The following is a 21,210-nucleotide window of genomic DNA, read 5'->3' as shown; positions in this document are numbered from 1 at the left end:
ACGTTCTTTCATTTTTTCTGATTTTGCTAATGAGACCCTTCCAATAACTTCTAATAGCTTCTAACAAGACTCTACTTATCCACACAAAGGACTACTTTCCTTCTTTCCTAAACACCAACTAGTCTCTTCTTCGGAAGGCAGGGCTTTCCTTAACCAAGCAACAAAGAGGGGTCAAACCACAACAAACGTGAAACATGTCAGGGTTGACCTGATGTAAAAATAACACCTCAAAGACAAACTGGTAGGTGTGGGATTTCTGGGTAATGGCAGTACACTAAGATACTCAACTATGAAAACCAGGCCAGGGAAAGTCAAGAAACAGGATATAATTGAGATCAGGCTACATGTGGATAAAAGTGGGCATGATAGGTCCTGAGTTATTGACTTTATAATCAAGGATTTATTTACATGTCGGCCCTTCCTAGACTAGGAACCCTAGACAGGAAGGAATGTTCTCCACTCATCTTTGTACATCTTGAAAGCAGTTCTTCAGCACAAACCAAGCCTTCAGATAAATGCATCCTCTGCTGACAGGATGACTACAACCTCATCAGAGACCCTGACCCAGAATTACCCAGCTAAACCACTCAAAACTATAATACAGTAAACGTTTGCTGTTTTAAACCACTAAGTGTTAGGGTAATTTTTTATGTAGCAATAGATAACTAATACAAGAGACTCATCTAAAATCAGTCAATTAGCTAAAATGAAAGATTCTTTTAGGACTGTAAAGCTTTCAGTATACAAATACAAAGAAAACTTAAGTACGAGAATTTGGCTCAGTCAAAAGGTCCAACTAAAATCTGAAAAAGTTTGGTACAGCAGAAAAAACTTCTATTTTAAAAGTCAAAAAGCCCCAGTTTCAGGACTTTCCTAGTGGCGCAGTGGTTAAGAATCCGCCTGCCGATGCAGGGGACAAGGGTTTGATCCCTGGCCTGGGAAGATGCCACATGCCACAGAGCAACTAAGCCCATGCGCCACAACTACTGAGCCTGCAAGCCACAACTACTGAGCCCGCGTGCCTAGAGCCTGTGCTCTGCAACAAGAGAAGCCACCGCAATGAGAAGCCCGCGCACCGCAGTGAAGAGTAGCCCGCCACAACGAGAAAGCCCCCGCACGGCAACGAAGACCCAATGCAGCCAAAAATAAATAAAAAAAAAAAAAAAGACCCAGTTCCAATGACCTCCACCAGTCTCTAACAGAGAAACTCCTGAGCTTCCCTGAGAAACCCATTTCTCAGCTTCCCTAACTTCAATTTACTTATAGATATAATGGAGATAATGCTATTTTGTTGGGATTTTTGTAACGAATACATGTGAAAACACCCTAGCATGTTTTATAAATATCAGCTATCATTACCACTTTTGTCTATGGTTTGTGAGTCTCCCCTTACATAAAAATGAGTAAATTTGATTTTTTCCCCCATTCTGTTATTTTCCCAAATCTAAGATATTCCTTACTGCAATCTTTAAAATGTCATACTTTCTAGCTGGAATTCTAGTTCAAGGAATGCAGGCAGCCTGTAGAAGTGAAAAAGGCAAGGGAACACATTCTCCTCTAGAGCCTCGGGAAGGAACACAGCCTGCCAACTCCTTGATTTTAGCCCAGTGAGACTCACTTTGAACTTGACTTTCTCAACTGTAAAATAATGAATTTCTGTTGTTTTAAGTCACTAACTTTGTGTTAATTTATTACAACAACAAAAGGAAACTAACACTGAGACTTGAAGGGATGTCTCAATGAATGGAGGAACACTTGGTCTTCCACCCAGGGCATTTATTGAATCTTGGGATTGCACAGGGCCGAGACTAAAAATCTAAAACCTCTGAAAGGCAGAGGGGTAATGATTAAAGTTTGGGACCCACTAGGGGAGAGACTGCTGAGGAAAACACCAGGTTCTTAGTTGAAGACTCTAAAAGGCCAATGGCAGATAAGAGATAAACTGAAACTGAACAGGGCTAGAACTCAGCCTTATTGAATTAAGGCAACCATTCATCACTCTCACTGTCAAGCAGAAGGAAAAATAAAAATCCTCTCTGGAGGAATCCATCATCATCCAGAATCTCTAAATAGTTTATATACAGTGTTCACCATGCAATCAAAATATGTCAACTGACAGGAACACCTGACTGAAAACTGGGAGGAAAATAAAGATAATATGAAAAGACTAACAGATAATTCAGATATTGGAGTTAGCTGACAAAACTTTTAGGAATAAATTCTTAATATGCTGGAGAAAATAGAGCAAAAGATGGAAAAGAGATGAAAAAGAAGAAATCACCAGAAAATTAGCATCTATAAAAAAAGAATCAAATGGAAACTCTAGAATATAGTATCTGAAATTAATAATTAATTGAGGGGTGTTTAATAGCAAATCAGACAAAGGAGAAGACAGATTTAGAGACCCAGATGATAAATCAATGGAAATCATCCAAACTGAAGCACAGAGAAAAAAGGATGTAAGATGCACAAAAGAGCATTGAACACATACGGAAAATAACAAAAACCTCTAATGTATGTGTAACTGGACTCTCAGAAGGAAAGGGGATAAAGGCAGAACTGAGAATTTCCAAAACTCATAAGACATCACAGATTCAAAAGGATCTGAAAACACAAAGCAAGATAAACACAAAGAAAACCACAACTAGACACAAAGTAAAAAATATTACAAACATCCAGATTAAAGGTTCCTTAGCTTCCTCCTACTGCAAACAATAGAAGCCAGGAAACAATGGAATCTTTAAAGTGCTGAAAGAAAACTACTACCAACCTAAAATTACAAACATAGCAAAATATTCTTCAAGGACGGGGGTGAGATAAAAATATTTACATTAAAAATGTTTACTAAGAGCCTACTATGTGTCAGGTACTGTTCTGGGCACTGGGACTACAGCAATGAATAAAACAAAGTCACTGCTCTCATACAGCTTTCATTGAAATGTAAGAAGTCAGAATATAAACAGATTAACAAATGGAATATGTCAGGTGGTATCTCTGCTAGCTCCTCCTTGAAATATTAAGCATCTCATTCTATTTCCAAACATCTTTCCCAAACTAGTAGTACCTCATGATTCACATTTCTAATATTTCTGTTAATACCCCCCACAGCATCTAACATAGCTTATATATAAATGTTTCTGAATTATCAGTAGTAATTCCTAATCAGCAGTAATTCCTAACTTGTCATATATAACCCATTGCTAATTTACAGTAAACTCATATAACGTGGTTAGTCATATCTCCTGTTTGCACGCCAATACTATGCTTCCTTAGTGATTCAGAAATATTTCAGAATGTCAGAGCAGTGATTCTCAAGCTGTTTGGTCTCAGAACCCCTCTTCATCTTAAAAATTATTGAAGGTGCCAAAGAGTTTTGCTTATGCGAATTATAACTATCAATATTTATGATGTTAGATATCAAAACAGAATTTTTTAAATATGTATTAATTCATCAAAAAGTAACAGTAATAAACCCCATTATATGTTAATACAAAAATAATTTTTATGAAAATTATATGTTCTAAAACAAAAAAGTGAAAAAAATGCACTATTTTAAAGTCTCTTTAATATCTGGCTAAATAGAAAACAGATTCTTGTATCTGCTTCTGTATTCAATCCTTAAGTATGTTGTTTTGTTTAAAGAATAAAGAAAATGTAGCCTCTCAAAGATATGTAGTTGGAAAAAGCAGAACTTTTATAGCCTTTTCAGATAAGTATGGATATTCTTTTTGATATTACACCAAAACTCAAAAAGTGGTCATTTCCTAAAAGCTAGTTGTAAAATAGAATCTGAAACCATATCAGAGAACTTTTCTTATTCTTGCTATATTAAAATCCAATCTTGGGCTTCCCTGGTGGCGCAGTGGTTGAGAGTCCGCCTGCCGATGCAGGGGACACGGGTTCGTGCCCCGGTCCGGGAGGATCCCACATGCCGCGGAGCGGCTGGGCCCGTGAGCCATGACCGCTGAGCCTGCGCGTCCGGAGCCTATGCTCCACAACGGGAGGGGCCACAACAGTGAGAGGCCCGCGTACCGCAAAAAAAAAAAAAATCCAATCTTGATCTCTGAATGGATCATTTACCAATGCATGATTGTGAAATATCACAATTGGTGTCACTGGAAAATTGGTCATTTAGAAAATACTGGTTCATTATGTTAAGCAGATCTTCTAAATGCTGACATATTATACAGTATTTCATCAGGAAGCTCTCAGCCTCACAATGGTAGATATAAGTTTTCCAAAATTCTAATTTTCACTTAAAAACTAAATATTTTATCATTGGCAACAAATACTGTAAGCAGTTTTTCTTAAAGTAACAGGTGTATTTCATTCATTTTGAAGAAACATTTACAAACATTTGTCTGAATAACCAGTTTGCCAGCCATTTTTTCAAGTAAAAACAAGCAGCTTGTTCAGCTCACAAATCAAATGGACAAATGTTTTTCTTCAAGACAACCTCTGTACTTTAGTATGCAGAAGTGCTTTAGGCATACCACCAATTTTGCCACATAGCTATTAAGAAAATGTGTGTACTTAAGGGATAAGATATAACACTAATAATTTTTACTGCTTCACCCAGGACAATAAGTGAAACCGACAATTTTACTGAGTGTATGGCAGTGAAAAAGAAAATGACTACTGGTATAGTTGGTGCCACTGATTTGACCTGTGCTAAGGTTCCCGTGGTTTTACCCACCCACTGCTTCTGCACCATCAGTACAAATCCCAGCACATTAAAAAAGGCAAGTAATGTCTTAAAAAGTTTTCCTCTATGGGCCATACTTTGAGAACTACTGTATTAGAAGGACTCAGGTGTTTTAACACAACTCTCAGTTCATATAAAGTGCCAGGGAACTACATGCAAATAATAAAGTTTAATCTAAAACAGTTGCTATATATTCAGAGGCCTTAAAAAGCTTGCCCTCCTGGAATTTAAACACTTTTTTCTTGCCATCTTCTTACACTATTACTGTGGTGTTATCTAGAAATCATAAAATAATTTATTAGTGCCAGAAGAAAATCGTGTCTGGCTCCCTTTGGTTTACAGATAAGGAAACCAAAGAAGCAAGCATTTGCTAAAAGGACAAACTGCAGTATGTATTCACTGAGTTTCTACTATGTCACAGACTGTTAGTGTGACATATGCTATGGATGAAAACTCAGCTCTCACCCTCAAAACCCTCATAGCTAGCTAGTGACTTAGGTACTGGGATGGCTATATTACAGCCTCATGTAGGCCACACCAAACATCCTTACAAAGTGCTATGCAAACACAGGTAAGAAAGCAGTGATGGTAGAGAAGAGGGACCTGGTAAGAGATACGTCATATCTGAGCAGAGTATGAGTAGGACTATATCAGGCAGTTAAAAAGAGAAAGAGCATCACAAGAAGAGGGACCAGCATGAGCAAAAACAGGAAAACATAAATGAGTATTACATATTAAGAAATTATAAGTAGTGCAGTTGGGGTTGGTGGGAGAATCGGGAACAACAGAAGACTGAAAAAATTAGCTGAAATCAAGATGGGGAAGCCATGAACACCGTATTAAAGAATCTAGACCAGACATATAATAGGAAATGTGTGTGGCAGCAGGGAGGACAATGAAGTCTCTCTTTTTTTTAAGCAGGAAAATGACTAGTATATTTGTATTTGGTAGTATGACAGACAAGACTGGAAGCCCAGGGACAAAAAGGCAAAATAAAAAGAGGCCCTAGGGAGTTTCCTGGTAGTCCAGTAGTTAGGACTCCTGGATTTCAATGCCTTGGCCCGGGGGTTCAATCCCTGGTTGGGGAACTAAGATCCCACAAGCCACATGGGGAGACAAAAAAAAAAAAGGCCTTAGATTAGGCTTAGTTAGTAAAAAGGAGAGGAATAACATAAATTTCAGAGATAACTTGATCAGGGCTAATTAGATATGGGAAATGCAGGGCAAAAGAAGAATCAATGATGACTTTCAAATTCCAAGAATGGTTAACTAGCAAGTCAATCAAAGGAAGAACAGCCTTAAGGAGAGAAGGCAATAAATTTGGGTTTCAAATGGGTTTCAGAGAACTATCTGTCCAAAATGTCACAAGTTTCAATGTGTCCATATTAGGTTTTTACTTATAAACACTTGCTAAGAGAATCAGAAAATACTTCAGTCTCTAGCTTATACTTAACCCCTAAAAAATGTACAACTGTGATTGAGAAAGGATATATATTACCAAGTAATTGAAATCATTTAATATTTGAATTAGAAGTATGACAGTTTCAAAGGAGATAGCAAAGCAAGCCTGGGGAGAAGTGTCTGAGATTATACCTATTCTTAGCATTGTCTAAACAAACGTCTTAGTAATAAGGAAATGTTACCTAATACTTCATTATCTGCTGTAGTTTTTGCCAAAATGTATTAAGTGTCAGGTCACTGTGACACTTCTTCTAAATGGAACATAGGAAAAAGGAAAAATGCTATTCAGCAAGTTTACATTACAGGAAAAAAAAAACTACACGAAAAAACTCCCAATGCAGTATTTGGCCTTAATATTAGCATTCTCATTTTTAAAAATGAAAAAAAGTAGGGCTCTGAAAGTTAATCTGCCAGAGCAGCTGCTAGCTCAATAAGACCTTTTAAAACTGCCTCTAAGATACCAAACTACCCATTAATTTAATTCAAATACCAACTGCGTATCTACTATGCACCAAGATACATCAAGAAATATTATTCAAGATCAAGCCAGATGACTACCTATCACTGGGTGAATAAAAATTCAGGAAGAAAGCTAAAATTTAGGAAGAAACTTAAATTACACGATTGTAGAAATCTACTGATTCTATAAAATGTGCCATTCTTTTGGAATTGAAGATCTAACACTGGCCCGCATTTTAATTAGCTTGGGCAGTTTCGATTTGCTTTGTTTTAAATACAGTAGGCTTTTTTAAACACTGAAAATAAAATAAGGCAAGGACGGCCACTACTATCTCCATGGGCTCCAAAGGATCCAGTCATCCCAGGTTAGAAGCAGCCTTGGATTACAGATTATTCTCTCACCTAGTAAGTAATCATCAAATGTCAGCCTAACTACTCATTCTTCCATTTATCCCATCATTTAATGGGAATAATTTAAGCTATTTGTAAAGGTACATAGTAACACTGTGTGTCAAGATAGTCAAGATCTTAGCAAAGGGGACTTCCCGGGTGGTGCAGTGGTTAAGAATCCACCTGCCAATACAGGAGACACGGGTTCAAGCCCTAGTCCGGGAAGATCCCACATGTCGCGAAGCAACTAAGCCTGTGCGCCACAATTACTGAGCCGGCGCTCCAGAGCCTGCGAGCCACAACAACTGAGTCTGCGTGCCACAACTACTGAATACCTCACACCTAGAGCCCATGCTCCGCAACAAGAGAAGCCACCACAATGAGAAGCCCACACACCGCAAGGAAGAGTAGCCCCCGCTCGCCGCCAACTAGAGAAAGCCCAAGCGCAGCAACAAAGACCCAACGCAGCCTAAATAAATAAATAAATTTATTTATTTATTTAAAAAGAAAGATCTTAACCAAGTTATGGGCCTGTGATTCTATACCTATGAAAAGTGTCTAATGGAAAAACAGAGAAGTAGGCAACATACATATTCAAAGATATTGGTTCACTGTCATAAAAGGAACAAAGAAAAGGGGATTGATTAACTTCAAGAAGAAAAGTTTTTCCTTCATGCTTCCAAACAATAATTGTTAAGAAAACAACAATAAAAACCTTCATCCAAAGGGCCACCCTAGGAACAACAGGTCAAAGTTAAAATGGAAACAGATTTTAATTCCATTTTTTTCCCCAAATCAAGAGTTAAACTTAGAATGAGCTACATCACAAAATATCTGTCATTTACTCATAGTTAAGCAGACCGGAACGTTAAAGAGAGAGGATTATTAGAGACACTGAACAAAAACAGGGGCTTTCAACCCTAGTTGTACATTAAAATAAACCAGGGAAAACTTCTGTTTAATGACAATGCCTGGTCCAAACTCCCAGAGGCCCATTTGCTTAGTCTTGGGTTATGAGTGCCAGCATTTTTTTAAATCCTCAAGTAAAGAAATCTGAATAAAATGAGTAGACTGCATCGATGTCAATATACTGATTATATTATACTACAGATCTGCAAGATGTTACCACTGTAGAAAAATCAGTAAAAAGGGTATACGGGATCTCTCTGCATTATTTCTTGCACCTGCATGTGACTCTACAATTATCTCAAAATTTAAAATGTGATGAAAATTCCCAGGTGATTCCACTATGTAGCTAAAGTTAAAAACAAACAAACAAACAAACGACTGGAGAATCTCAGATTCCTGCCAAATCTAAGAAGCTGCAAATTATTCTTTCGATCTCAGCCACTGAAAGGTAATTAGGAATGTTTATCATTTAAAGATATAATACTTTGCAGAGCCAAACACAAATAATTTATGGTTATTCAAAACTAAAAAATCCAAATTACTGTAATACCCTCCCATTTGTATATAAATTGATTGGATAAACGTTATACAGTAGTTCTCATTCACCTCTTGACTGAGCCGGATTATATATATCATGGTAAGTAGCCTGTAAAATGGCCCCCAGGATCCACCTCCTCATCTTCCTAGTTCCGTGTAATCCCTTCCTCTTGAGTGTGAGCTGGACTTACTCACTCAAAACAAGGAGAATTTGGCGAAGGGATGGGATGTCACTTCTGAGCTGAAGTTATAAAAGACTGTAGCTTTCATCTTGGGGGCTCTCTATCACACACACCCCTCCCGGCACCCGCCCCACGGGAAAGACGCTACTGTGCTGTAGGCCACTTTCTGGAGAAGCCCACATGTCAGGAACTGGCAAAAAAACAGACAGTGAAAAATCTGAGGCCTGCCCAACAGCCACACGAGTGAGCCTCGAAGGGGATCTTCCCCTAGTCAAATCTTGATAACTGTAATCTAGCTGATATGTTGGTTGCAGCCTTATAAGGGACCCTGAGACAAGGCACCCAACTAAGGTGAAGCCAGAATCGTGGTCCACAGAAAATGTGAGATAATAAATGTTTGTTGTTTTTAAGCCACTAAGTTTTGGTAGAAATATAGGGCTAAAAATAACTAATACATACAGCTGCCACAGGTCAAATCCAGAAGAAAGTAATCTAATCTGACGACTTCTGCCTACCTTTGTTCATAGTATCAAACCTCCCAGCTTCTACAACAGTATCACCCATAACTAACAAACTCTGTTTTACCTGAGCTGACTTCACCATCACCGGGACACACTTTCCTCATTCTTACTTCAATTTCTTAGAAGGGCTTCCTATCCATCTGTTCTATCCATCTAAATCCTAGACATCTTCCAGATAACACCCATAGATCTCTCTTCCATGAACACCTATTACTATCCATTTAGCACTGACCTAATAGCTTTGAGTGTCTAAATTCAGAGACCATGAACTCCTTGAGGATAAGTCTCATATTTTCTTCAACATGTTATACAGTATTGAGCAGTTACATTTACAGTATCCAAGACCTTACATCCCTTCCAATGTATCAACTAAAGAAACTCTCTCAACTATTTTTGTTTAAAAAACAAAAACAAAAACAAAAACCCAGGGGGTGAGGAAGGGTGGAAGAAAACCCAAGTGTTCCGACCTAGAATGTGAAATGTCACTAGTTTGGCTTGCATGTTTGCAATAACTGAGTAAAGACCACCCTAATCTGAAGGATTACAGTAATGATAACAAATCCCCTCCATGATTAGCCTAGTAAGTGTTGTGCAGGCTCTTGAAATTTTCCTTTTATTAGTTTCTTAAACAATCTGCCTTCCATCATTAACCCACTCTCTAGTAATTTATCACTAGTCATTACACATGGAGAAACACTGCTGTTAAATTTCAACTAGACCAGTGGTTCTCAAACTTTAGCTTGCATCAGCATCACCTGGAATGCTTGTTAAAAGAGACTGCCAGGAGTTCCCTGGTGGCGCAGTGGTTGAGAGTCTGCCTGCCGTTGCAGGGGACACGGGTTTGTGCCCCGGTCCGGGAAGATCCCACATGCCGCAGAGCGGCTGGGCCTGTGAGCCATGGCCACTGAGCCTGCGCATCCAAAGCCTGTGCTCCGCAATGGGAGAGGCCACAACAGCGAGAGGCCTGCCTACTGCGAGGGAAATAAAAAAAAAAAGAGAGAGAGACTGCCAGAGCCCAGCCCCTTAGTTTCTGATTCATAGGACTAATGCCATAAGAGATTCAAAAAGAATTAATGTAATTTAAAGCCTATAGCTCAAGGAGATCAGCTGGGAAAAGATAAAAGTTCAAGAGGAATAAACCACACCAAACACCTTAATAGCTTCAAAATACACACACACACACTACTTCCCCTCTCCCCCACCCTAAAAGTTAACCAATTTAAATTCATCTTGATACAACCACTTGAATTCAATTTCTTGGAAACAATGAGCACCTCCAACTCACTGAGGTTTTAAAAGGATGTTAGAAAAACAAAGCATTAATGTAAAAAAGACCAATCCATTATTAGTTCATCACTCCTGTTTTAACTTCCCAGATCCAAAAATCAGGCAAAGGAAAACAAAAACTGAAGGTTCTGAGATGTAAATTAACTTGCCAGTTAGGAAAAGCAGTGGCTAGAACTGACTCCTGTACCAATACACAATACACTGGACTATACTGTCTCTAATTTATGCATGAAACCTCACCTTAGAAGCTCTTTAATTAAATATTTTAATTAAATAAATGGGTGAAATAATATTAAAGATTTCAAATCAACAGCCAACAGAAAATTTCCCTCATAAAGATTACATATTTCTGCTGTCTTTAAAACAGGTTATTTAGAATAATAAATAATAGGAAGACGCCCACCCACTTCTCTTTATGCCTCCTCTCTGACCACTCACATCCAACAGTCCCATGCGCCTCTTCCTCAGCACACCCTTTAAACGTGGTATTCCTAAGGGTTACTTGACCTTCTCACTCTACTCATTCTCCCTGAGTGAGTCAAAATCATGACACTGGATGAACTATGACTATTCCAGTGGTTCGGAACTATCACTAGAGTGGCTAAAAATATAGAGATGCTTAGGCTCCAATTCAGACCTGACTAATGGATAACAATCTCTGGGAATGGAGCCCAAGGACCTCTATGTTCCCCCACCTCCATATGCTTCTTAGGCAAGAACCATGTCCTTTAGAGCGACCAGCACAGACACAAGGTACAACCAACATCTTCTAAAGATTGCTGTGGAAACACAAAACAGCAAGTTTAAACATCCCTCAACTGCAGAGTTCTGTAGTGTTAGTTTAATAAATTACTTAGACATTTAGGCAATTATGTTAGATAACCACTGTATTATTATTAACCACTTTAATATGAACAATACTAGTTAAGTAAATGTAGCTAGGTAAATTAGGGGCTTTAAGCACTTCTCTATCATTACTATACGTTAAAGAACATCCCTGATCTTTTCTTAAAAGTTCAAAAGGTAAGCTAAGTAGCCACAAAGAGTTTTAATAAAACAAGAACAAATTAGACAAACTATAACAAGAGTTACAGAAAGCTAGAAAACCAAGAGCTTTCTAAAAGAAAAAGTGTTAACTTACTTGATTGAAGACTATAACTAACCCACAGGTATCTACAAATAACAGTATTAATCTGCTGTTGCCCAAAAAAGGAATCAAATTCCCCCAGGAAAGATTAAATTAACTTGGCATCCTTTTTACATTCAATCTTTTTCTCCTGCACATTTATTTTCAAATCCACTAACATAACTGATTCAAAAGTAGCACTGGGAAGAAGGGGATTTAAATTTTCTAGAATTAACAGTAAGCTCCCTGATGTGAACTAAACAAAACAATGGTTTTTAAACTTACTTAAAACTTACTGTCATATTAAACCAACATTAGTTTTAACTGAAAAACTTAAAGGCCCTATGAATATAAACAGGACTTATAAATCAATAAAAGATAAACATCCCAAAAGGGGGTAAAGTGAGCAAAAGCAAAGGGCAATTTATGAAAGAAATACCAGTGCCCAATAAACACATTAAAAGTTCAACCTCATCAGTTTAAAAATAATAAAAAAGCAAATTTAAAAAATGATAACCATTCTGAAAGCAATGTGGTAATATGTATCAAATGGTTAAAAATAAGCAAATTCTTTGACTCAGCAATTCAATTTATCCTAAGAAAATAAAACATTCAAAGATATATCTATAAGCATAGTCCCAATGAGGTTTATAAAAAATGGAAACTGGACAATAAAAAGGAAGACCAATAATAACAGAGTGATTAAATAAATTAGTTTAGATATGTAATTGTATAAGCGCTTGAAAAATAATTACTTATTGACAGGAGAAAACTGACACTCCTGTTTTTGTAACCTGCTTTTTTCTACTGAAAACATAAAGAGAACACAAAGTTTGACTGTGTTATTATTTTTAAAAAAATATGTACAATGTATCCACAGGTCTGGAACAATTACTACAGTTCAAATTCTGATGTATCTCTCCCAGTGGCAAGCAAAATAATTCTTTTGTCTTCTTTTGCTCCTTACCACATCAGTTTTTTCTTACAAGGTAATGTGTTACCTGTGTAACTTTTTTAAGTTTAAATCTATTAACATAAATAACCTATAACATAACCAAAGCCTAGTTTAGTGTACCATTTGCCTAGTGTATACCATTTGGAGAAAAAACGGTCTGGGATAAATCCTATCCTTTGATTTACTGATGTTTCTAAATATGAACTTTTAACAAAGGAAAGATACTTATTTCAGCAATCCTACTTAAGAGCATGCTTAACATGAAGTAAACTAGGAAAAAAAGAGTTGTATCAAAAATCCAGCATGAAAACATGATTAAAGTAGGACACCTAAAAAAACCCCTAGTATTTTGTAGGTCTCCTTAGTTCAGTTCATCCACTTTTATTCCTTTTCCCCTAAACTAACAAAGAAAAAATGATGTCACATGCATTAGCTACATCTCTGCTCCAGAAGCAACATAAAGAACTTGTAAGGTTTGGCCTCAGTGATTAAGGACACACCTAAGAGCTGAAAAAGCTGGATGAGATTTACCTACATGAAAACAGACTATAAGTTAAAAAGTTAAATAATAAATATCCATGCATTTTTAAAGCTAATTAAAATGCCAATAAGCTAGGTACATAGTTTGAAAACATCAGATTTTATACAGGTTTACTATATACTTTATATCATAAATAAATGAAAAGAGAATTCAGGGTTTCACTGTAAATTCAGTTTCCTCAAAAAAAGAAAATTTCTCAATTTAGCCACCTAAGAACTCAACTGTCATATTTTTAGGATCAGAAAGAGCAGTAAAACTTATCTTTCTTCTACAACCCTTCAATTTCCTCCTCAAACTACATCGTCTATAGAAAATTTGAGATTTCCACTCTTTAGTAATAGCACTAGATTTTCAGATTTTTTTTTTTTACTATTATTCAAACCACCCTCTTCAAATAGGCCTAAATAGATGGTTCCACTTCCAAAAGAAAGTGTCGCTTACTAAACAGTACTGTAAAAATCTATTAATCATTTAAACTCAACAAGTAGGCAGTGACATACTGCTAATTTGCCAGTGAATATTGGCCAACCAATTTTAAGGGGGAAAAAAATGACACACCAGAAGGCAATAGTAACCTGCTGCTCACGTATACAGTTTCATTCCACGTAACTAGTGTTTTCTAAGAGTTGCACTGAATCAAGACTCCATTTTTATTCTTCAGTCATACCCCTGACCCCTCATAATTGTTTTCTCCAAATAAATGTAAACTTTTGATTTCCTAAAGCTCAAAAACGCAAAATCTGACCCACGAGAAGATTAAATGAGATGTGGTTATCAACTTAAACCGAGCCCAACTTACTGACCACGAAATACAAATTATCAGAGAAAAGGAGTCCAGAAGCAGAAAGTCTCCACTTGCTAACTCACAGCAGAGTCCTGTCCAATATTACACAATAACACTGCGTTTTGCTGTGGTTTTAGCTGCAAGGCTGGGTGTGCAAGCTGCAGCAACTATTCCAACAGCTTCAAGTATGCTACAACTGAAAAAAGTAGTAGTCAGGACCCAAAAGAACAGCAAAGACTTAAAAAGAGGCAAGCAGAAGCCTCACCATCAGAGAAGAAGGCCCATCAGCACCTCTTCCGAGAAATAGTTCCCTTCCCCCACCTTTAAGTAGGCACTTAAGACTGCCAAGCAGATCCATTTCTTTATTAACTGGTGCCCACTTGGGGCAACCGTACACCAAGCAGCTCTCAGGCCTACTCTAACCCCTTCCAAAAGTTCTCAAGTGAGGCTGAAGGCCGGGGAAACCGTCTTACGGGCCCAGTTCTTCCAGCTCTCCTCCACCCCACCTACGCCCCGCCCCTATAGGCGCTCCTAGGGCCAGAGGAAGGACACCCGGCCCAGGGACGGGCAGGAATTGACCGTAAGAGAAGTCTTAGGCGGCCGGAGGCCTCCGCCATAGCAAGACCTGGAAAGCACCGCCCCCAGCGCACCTCCCCACACCCGGCGAATGTCTGCTCTATCCCCAGCAGAGACAGCCGAGAAGACAGGGCCGGGAGGCACCGGGCTGGGCTGCGCACCAGGCCCAGGCCTGCCCCTCGGGGCCGCGCGGACCACCCCCGAATCTGCTCCCGGGTCCGTCCCAGTCCAGCCCACGCCGGGGCCACCCTCACCTGGATGACCTCGTTGACCTCCCGGATACATTCCACCATGTGTTGCAGAATCTGCTCGGCCGTGAGCACCTCGTAGCGGTAATCCTCCTCCTGCTCGTGCCCCGGCCCGCCGCCGCCGCCGCCACCACCGCCACCACCGCCCGGCCCCAGAGCGCTGCCGCCGCCGCCGCCCGTCTCCCCGCACAGCAGTCCGTCCCGCTCCCCGCCGACGCCCAGCCCGGGCTCCACCAGCTCCACCTCGCCCAGATCCAGGTTATCATCGTCCGGCTCGTCGTCGTCCTCGTCCTCCTCCTCCTCGGCGCCGCTGTCCTCTTCACTGCACTCTTCGTCCTCGTCGAACTCGTAGTTGTAGCCCTCGTCCGAGTCCATGGCGCGACGCGCGGGGGCCCGGCGGACGCTGGCCCCAGAGGCGGGGAGAGGGCGGGGACGCCGAGGCCCCGGCTCTCGCTCCGGCTCCGGCTGATGTCCGGACGCAGGCCTGGCTCCGGCCCCGCGGGCCGCGGCTCCTCCCCGGGCGCGGCGGTAGGCGGCTGGCGGCGGCGGGGAGGGTGCGGAGGAGGGAGGGAGGGAGCGAGGGGGCCGCTTGCCGCCCGCCTCAGTCAGACGCGGCTCCGCTCTGGCCTCCGAAGGAAAACAGTCCCCAGCGTTACCTCCACGGCCGCTGCTACTGCTACTGAGCCAACAAAGGGGCGTGCGTCACCGCGCCGCGCTGCGTCGTCGCGTCACGGCTCTTGACGTAATCGCGCCCCGCCCCGCCGCCCCTGCGTAGAGTGCGGGGAGACCCCACGGCCCGGGCTGGCCCAGGGAGCGCGGCGCGCTGCGGCGCGGCGGGAATTGCCGGCTGGCTTCCAGCTGCGGTCGGTCTTTGGGCCGACACCAGCGGACGGTGTACTGGAGGAGTCATTGGCCTCCTGGTCACGGAGGGGGACGGCTGTGGGGGGAGCACCTGGACCACCCAGGTGGTGGTTTTTGACGCTGGCCGTGGGGATCCAGCCCCTCGCGCAATCAGTGGGGGAAGGTTGCCTTCCCACCGGGCCGGGGAGACCCTTCCCCGCCCGCCCTGGAGTAATTTCAGGAAGACCTCGGCTGTTCAGCTAATATTCCTGTTGCCTGGGCTACTCAGTGAATTCTGTTTTATGCAGATCGTCTAAACTGTGTAGCAGGTGAACCTCGTTTTGAGTAATTCATTTGATTCTGTACAGACGTGCTGTGATTTTTAAGTCGCCTATAGTGACGTCATTTAAAAGAAGCGTTTCCTGAACTCAGCTTATCAAGCACCTATTCAAGGCCCTAAACAATGTTATAGTCATGGCTTGCCTTAAATGAGCACCGTGTAAGGGGTTTACATATATATTTCTCATCTTCACGGAGCCACAGTACCCATTTTATACCTGAGACTCAAAGGGAAAGAGACTTGACCAAGACCACAGAACACTTGCTCTATTTTAGCGCTTAGGTGACCTTAAATATCAATCATAAAAATACTTTATAATGCATAATATGTATTATATACTGCATTGTATATAAAATGCATTGTAAGACAACACAATACCGACAATAATAGAAATATCTACAGACACCAAATAAAGCAGAGATAGTGCTTGTCTGTTATCTGGAACTGTGCTGTGTGAGCTGAGTGTTGATGGATGGCTAGGAGTTTTAACAGAGAAGGTAGGGAAGATGGTCTAGCCTGTGAAGAGAACAAAAGCAATAGCACAGTAGGTGTAAAGTAGTTTAGTTTGGGGAGCTTAAAGTGCAAGCAGGGTAAATGGCAAAATATTAAGCAAGTTAGTGACCAGGACAGTAAGAGTATTTTATGACATTCTAACTGTAGGCTTAAATCTTTGTAAGTGGGACGGGAGAACCAGAGAAATGTTCTGAAGGAAGAAGTGGCATGAGAAAACTCCCTCTTGGGTTAACCTGAAGGACTGGCCAGACTGGAAATTTGTTAAAGTCTGAATACCTAACTTATTTATAAACCTTACCGTTCAACCTACAGGTTCCTTTTGGAAACTGATTCTGAAAAGTGAAAATTTCCTTTATAATGTGCATAAGCCTCTACTGATTTGTCCGTTTTGTAAATTTTTTAATAATCAGATTTCCTAAAATGATCTTAGGATTTGCAAATTACAGCTTTTAACATCAATGCTGGTAGGTCTTGGTCCTTTGATTCTATTTAGCGATTCTAGGTTGTTGCCACACCTGGGGCAAGTTAAGGACACTAGTAACCCTTCTCATCCCCACTATCATATACCTACAGAAAAAATCAGCAATGCTTGTCAGCACCCTAAACTCCTTTGCCCCATTTTTCTTTTCATCTACCCCTATCTTGAGTGAACCTTACCATTCACATCCTGCCCTTTGGTACTGGAGCAGCTGAACACTATTGGAGAAATTTTCATAATCACATGCATTCTGTTATTAAATTCCAATCACCTACCACACCTGAACCCTCAACACCACCCAGCAATCCTGTTAAATTTTTCTAAATTGTTCTCCCACTCTAGGCAACTCTCTCAAACCTTTGCCAGTTTTTTCAAATCCCCAATCCTGCCCTTCCAAATCCTCTCAAAGTACGTGACTTTACATCACAGAGACATTTGACATCATAAGGACCAATGTGACTGAAGCATACTGAGCAAAAAGACAGTGTTAGGGGATAAAGTCAGAGAGGGCAGATCAAAGCAGAGAGCCAGCAGGACCCTGTAGGGCATCTTAAGAAGTTTACATTATTACAATGGGAAGCATTAAAGGATTTTAAGCAGAAGAATGCAACCATATGATCTGTGGGTTGTTTTATTTTTTTAATAACTATGGGTGCTTTGTGGAGAATGGACTATGAAAGCAGAGACCAATTATGAGGCTGTCTCAGTAGTCCAGGTGAATTATGATAATGGCTTGGGCCAGGGTTGTGACAGTGGGGATGATGAGAAGCGGTCAGTTTCATGTATAATTTGAAAGTAGAGCCAACAGATTTGCTGATGGCTTGCCTGTGGGGTTGATGGAGGAATCAAGGAGGCCTCCTAAATTGGGGGCTTGAGCAACTGGGTGAATGGTGGTGCTGTTTACTGAAATACGTTAACTTTGATATGCTTGTTAGACATCGAGGTAGAGATGTTGAGAGGGCAGTTCCATAGGCTAATATACAAGACTGAAGGTCAAGAGAAGTTAGGGCTAGATATATAATTTCACCAGTGTTTATGTCAACAATGTTGAGAAGCAGCATAGGCTAAAATTTAAGAGCTTAGGCTCTGGAGGAAACAGAGCAGAATTTACCTCTGCCCCTCCAGTTGTTATCTATAACTTTGAACAAATTACTGAACTTCACTTTGGAGGATTATAATTCCTATTCTCATAGGATTATTTGTGAGGAGCAAATGGAATAATATATTTAAAGCACTTGACACAGTGCCTGGCACATAGTTATATGTTCACAAAATTAAAACCTTTAAAAAGTGTCATAAGTCACCTTACATCTTGCAGGAAAAAAACAATAACCAATTGGATTTATAACCTTTTAATTGATTTTATTTTGATTATACATGTATGTACATGGCCTGTGTCATCCTGTTTTCCAGGGAAGAAAATTGTCCTGCTTTTTTCTTAGAAATCTTTTCCATAATCTGATGACTCCTTTTTTGGTCATTATCATAGTGCCTCTGAGTTTTGGGGTCTCCTATTCATGGGTAAACAATCATAATGAAATTTTCAGCAACACTCATTCCATTGATTTTTTAAAAAATATCTTAGAATCAGGTTAGTTTATAGTGCTATTAAAGAAAACCAGTATAACAAGTCCTCTCTGGTCCCAAATTGGCTAAGGGATGACCCAAATACAATGTTTTTTTAAGTGACTTGATCTTAAAGGTACTACCTGTGTTACTGCCTTCTCAGCTATGGTGATTACTGGGTTGAAGTACAATAGTCTGTAAACAACAACAGGACAAGTTCCTTGAAAAAGAGCAGGCAACTTAATATTTCCTTGGTGCCAAAAGAATAATTGTTTTGTAATTAGGTACTCCCATTTTCCCCATGTCCTAATAAGGTCAAAAATATTAGTACATATTTATTAAATATCTACTCATGGAGCAAAACTCCATAAATATTTATATGCTCACCAAATAGTTATGAACTAAATTCCAACAGGGAAAATGTGCAAGTGCTTTTCAGATAAATAGAAATTAAAATAGCACTGGAATTTTTCTAAGGGCAGATAATAGTGTTGTAAGCTATGAGAAAACCTCTAGTGACAGCAGGGCACTAGGGTGACCAACTGTCCCAGTTGGCATAAAATGGGGATTTCCTGGGATGTGGAATTTTCAGTGCTAAAACTGGGAAATCTCAGACAAACTGGGATGTGGTCACCTCACCAAAAATGCGTGTATGATTTAATTAAAACACCATTTCCAAACCTAAATGGAAATTGCTTTTTGTCATTTTGCTTATAAAGTTTTTTTAATGCAGCATTTTTGGGGTTTGTTTTTTTTTTAATGCTTTAGTTGTTCCTGTGTTTTACCAGGTAGGAGGTAAGAAAATGAAATTTTAATTTTAATATAAATTTAATTTAAAATTAAATTTTAGCAAATGTGCAGAGAGATTCTAATAAGCTAATTGAATACTTTGCATTTCTTTAAAAACATCTGTGTACTTCATATTTTGTTACAAATAACAATTAAGTCTTATACCATTGTTGAGAGGTAGATCTTACACCAATTCTATGTGGTAAATAATAAGGCTTAGAGAAACTGAGGTTATATGCCTCATTAGAAGTCTGGTAGAAATAGTAACACAGTAACCAAAAATAGAACCTGAGAATCCTGACTGCAGCCCCCTGTCTAAAATACACTCTCTACCTTATCTTTCTTCTAGAATACAGAATTATAGACTTTATTATTGAACTGGAGATTTTAAACAAGTAATTATCTACAATGTGTGGTAAGATAATGCTGGATCTAGAAGTAGAGTACATACACGCCCTCATACAATTAGACAAATGTACAAAACCATAGTGTCTGTGTTCCCCATAATTGCAAGGCACATTTATTTGGCCTAATAGTGTGCTTATATTACAGCAAAAAAATAGCAGATGATCACCCACCCTACCAAGAAGTGAGCATTTGTTTGTCCTAATGACAATCATGAGGCATGCTGCACTTCCATGAGCAGGGATGGAACTCATGGCCCCTGCAGTGGAAGCACAGAGTCTTAAACATTGGACCACCAGGGAAGTCCCAAAAAGTACTTTTATAACAAAGTTTGCAAGAGAAATACTTCTCTGGTTTACCGTATCTCTGTTGTGTTGCCCTGTGGATGTATTTGAATGAATGGATGAATGAACGGGCAAAAAGTGAGCAAATATATTATTGAGTGTCTACTATATGCTAGAGTAGGTGCATACACTTTTTAAATTTACTCCTTATGATCTCATGAAGTTGGGATTCTTTTTTTATTTTAACTGAAGTATAATTGATTTACAATGTTATGCCAGTCTCTGCTGTGCAGGAAAGTGACTCAATTTTACACATATATACATTATTTTTTAAATATTCTTTTCCATCATGGTTTATCCCAAGAGATTGCATATAGTTCCCTGTACTATACAGTAGGACCTTGTTGTTTACCCATTCTAAATGTAATAGTTTGCATCTAGAAGTTGGGATTCTTTTCTTTTTTTCTTTGTTTTGAATTTTATTTTATTTTATTTTTATACAGCAGGTTCTTATTAGTTATCTATTTGATACATATTAGTGTATATATGTCAATCCCAATCACCCAATTCATCACACCACCACCCCAACCCCCTGCCGTTTTCCCCCTTGATGTCCATACGTTTGTTCTCTACATCTGTGTCTCAATTTCTGCCCTGAAAACCGGTTCATCTGTACGATTTTTCTAGGTTCCACATATACGCATTAATATATGATATTTGTTTTTCTCTTTCTGACTTACTTCACTCTGTATGACAGTCTCTAAATCCATCCACGTGTCTACAAATGACCCAATTTCATTCCTTTTTATTGCTGAGTAATATTCCACTGTATATATGTACCACATCATCTTTAACCATTCGTCTGTCGATGGACACTTAGGTTGCTCCCATGACCTGGCTATTGTAAATAGTGCTGCAATGAACATTGAGGTGCATGTTTCTTTTTGAATTAAGGTTTTCTCTGGGTATATGCCCAGTAGTGGGATTGCTGGGTCATATGGTAATTCTATTTTTAGTTTTTTAAGGAACCTCCATACTGTTCTCCATAGTGGCTGTATCAATTTACATTCCTACCAACAGTGCAAGAGGGTTCCCTTTTCTCCACACCCTCTCCAGCATTTGTTGTTTGTAGATTTTCTGGTGATGCCCATTCTAACTGGTGTGAGGTGATACCTCATTGTAGTTTTGATTTGCATTTCTCTAATAGTTAGTGATGTTGAGCAGCTTTTCATGTGCTTCTTGGCCATCTGTAGGTCTTCTTTGGAGAAATGCCTATTTAGGTCTTCTGCCCATTTTTGGTTTGGGTTGTTTGTT

At 39.6% G+C, this 21,210-nt stretch overlaps 2 protein-coding genes across 2 annotated transcripts in view; both read right to left on the bottom strand.

Annotated features, from left to right (window-relative positions):
• The window catches only part of ARIH1 (ariadne RBR E3 ubiquitin protein ligase 1), a 117,249-nt gene extending 101,879 nt beyond the window's left edge, over positions 1 to 15,370 (bottom strand). Inside the window, exon 1 of the mRNA XM_065871591.1 lies at positions 14,688 to 15,370. Coding sequence (XP_065727663.1) covers positions 14,688 to 15,056 — 369 coding nt within the window. The 5' untranslated portion in view covers positions 15,057 to 15,370. The remainder of the gene's footprint in view (positions 1 to 14,687) is intronic.
• The window catches only part of TMEM202 (transmembrane protein 202), a 47,391-nt gene continuing 41,538 nt past the window's right edge, over positions 15,358 to 21,210 (bottom strand). The window contains exon 8 of the mRNA XM_065871741.1: positions 15,358 to 15,747. Coding sequence (XP_065727813.1) covers positions 15,358 to 15,747 — 390 coding nt within the window. The remainder of the gene's footprint in view (positions 15,748 to 21,210) is intronic.

The sequence above is a fragment of the Phocoena phocoena genome, chromosome 2, assembly GCF_963924675.1.
Source record: "Phocoena phocoena chromosome 2, mPhoPho1.1, whole genome shotgun sequence".
NCBI classification, from domain to species: Eukaryota; Metazoa; Chordata; class Mammalia; order Artiodactyla; family Phocoenidae; genus Phocoena; species Phocoena phocoena.
This window is presented reverse-complemented; position numbering and strand designations above follow the sequence as displayed.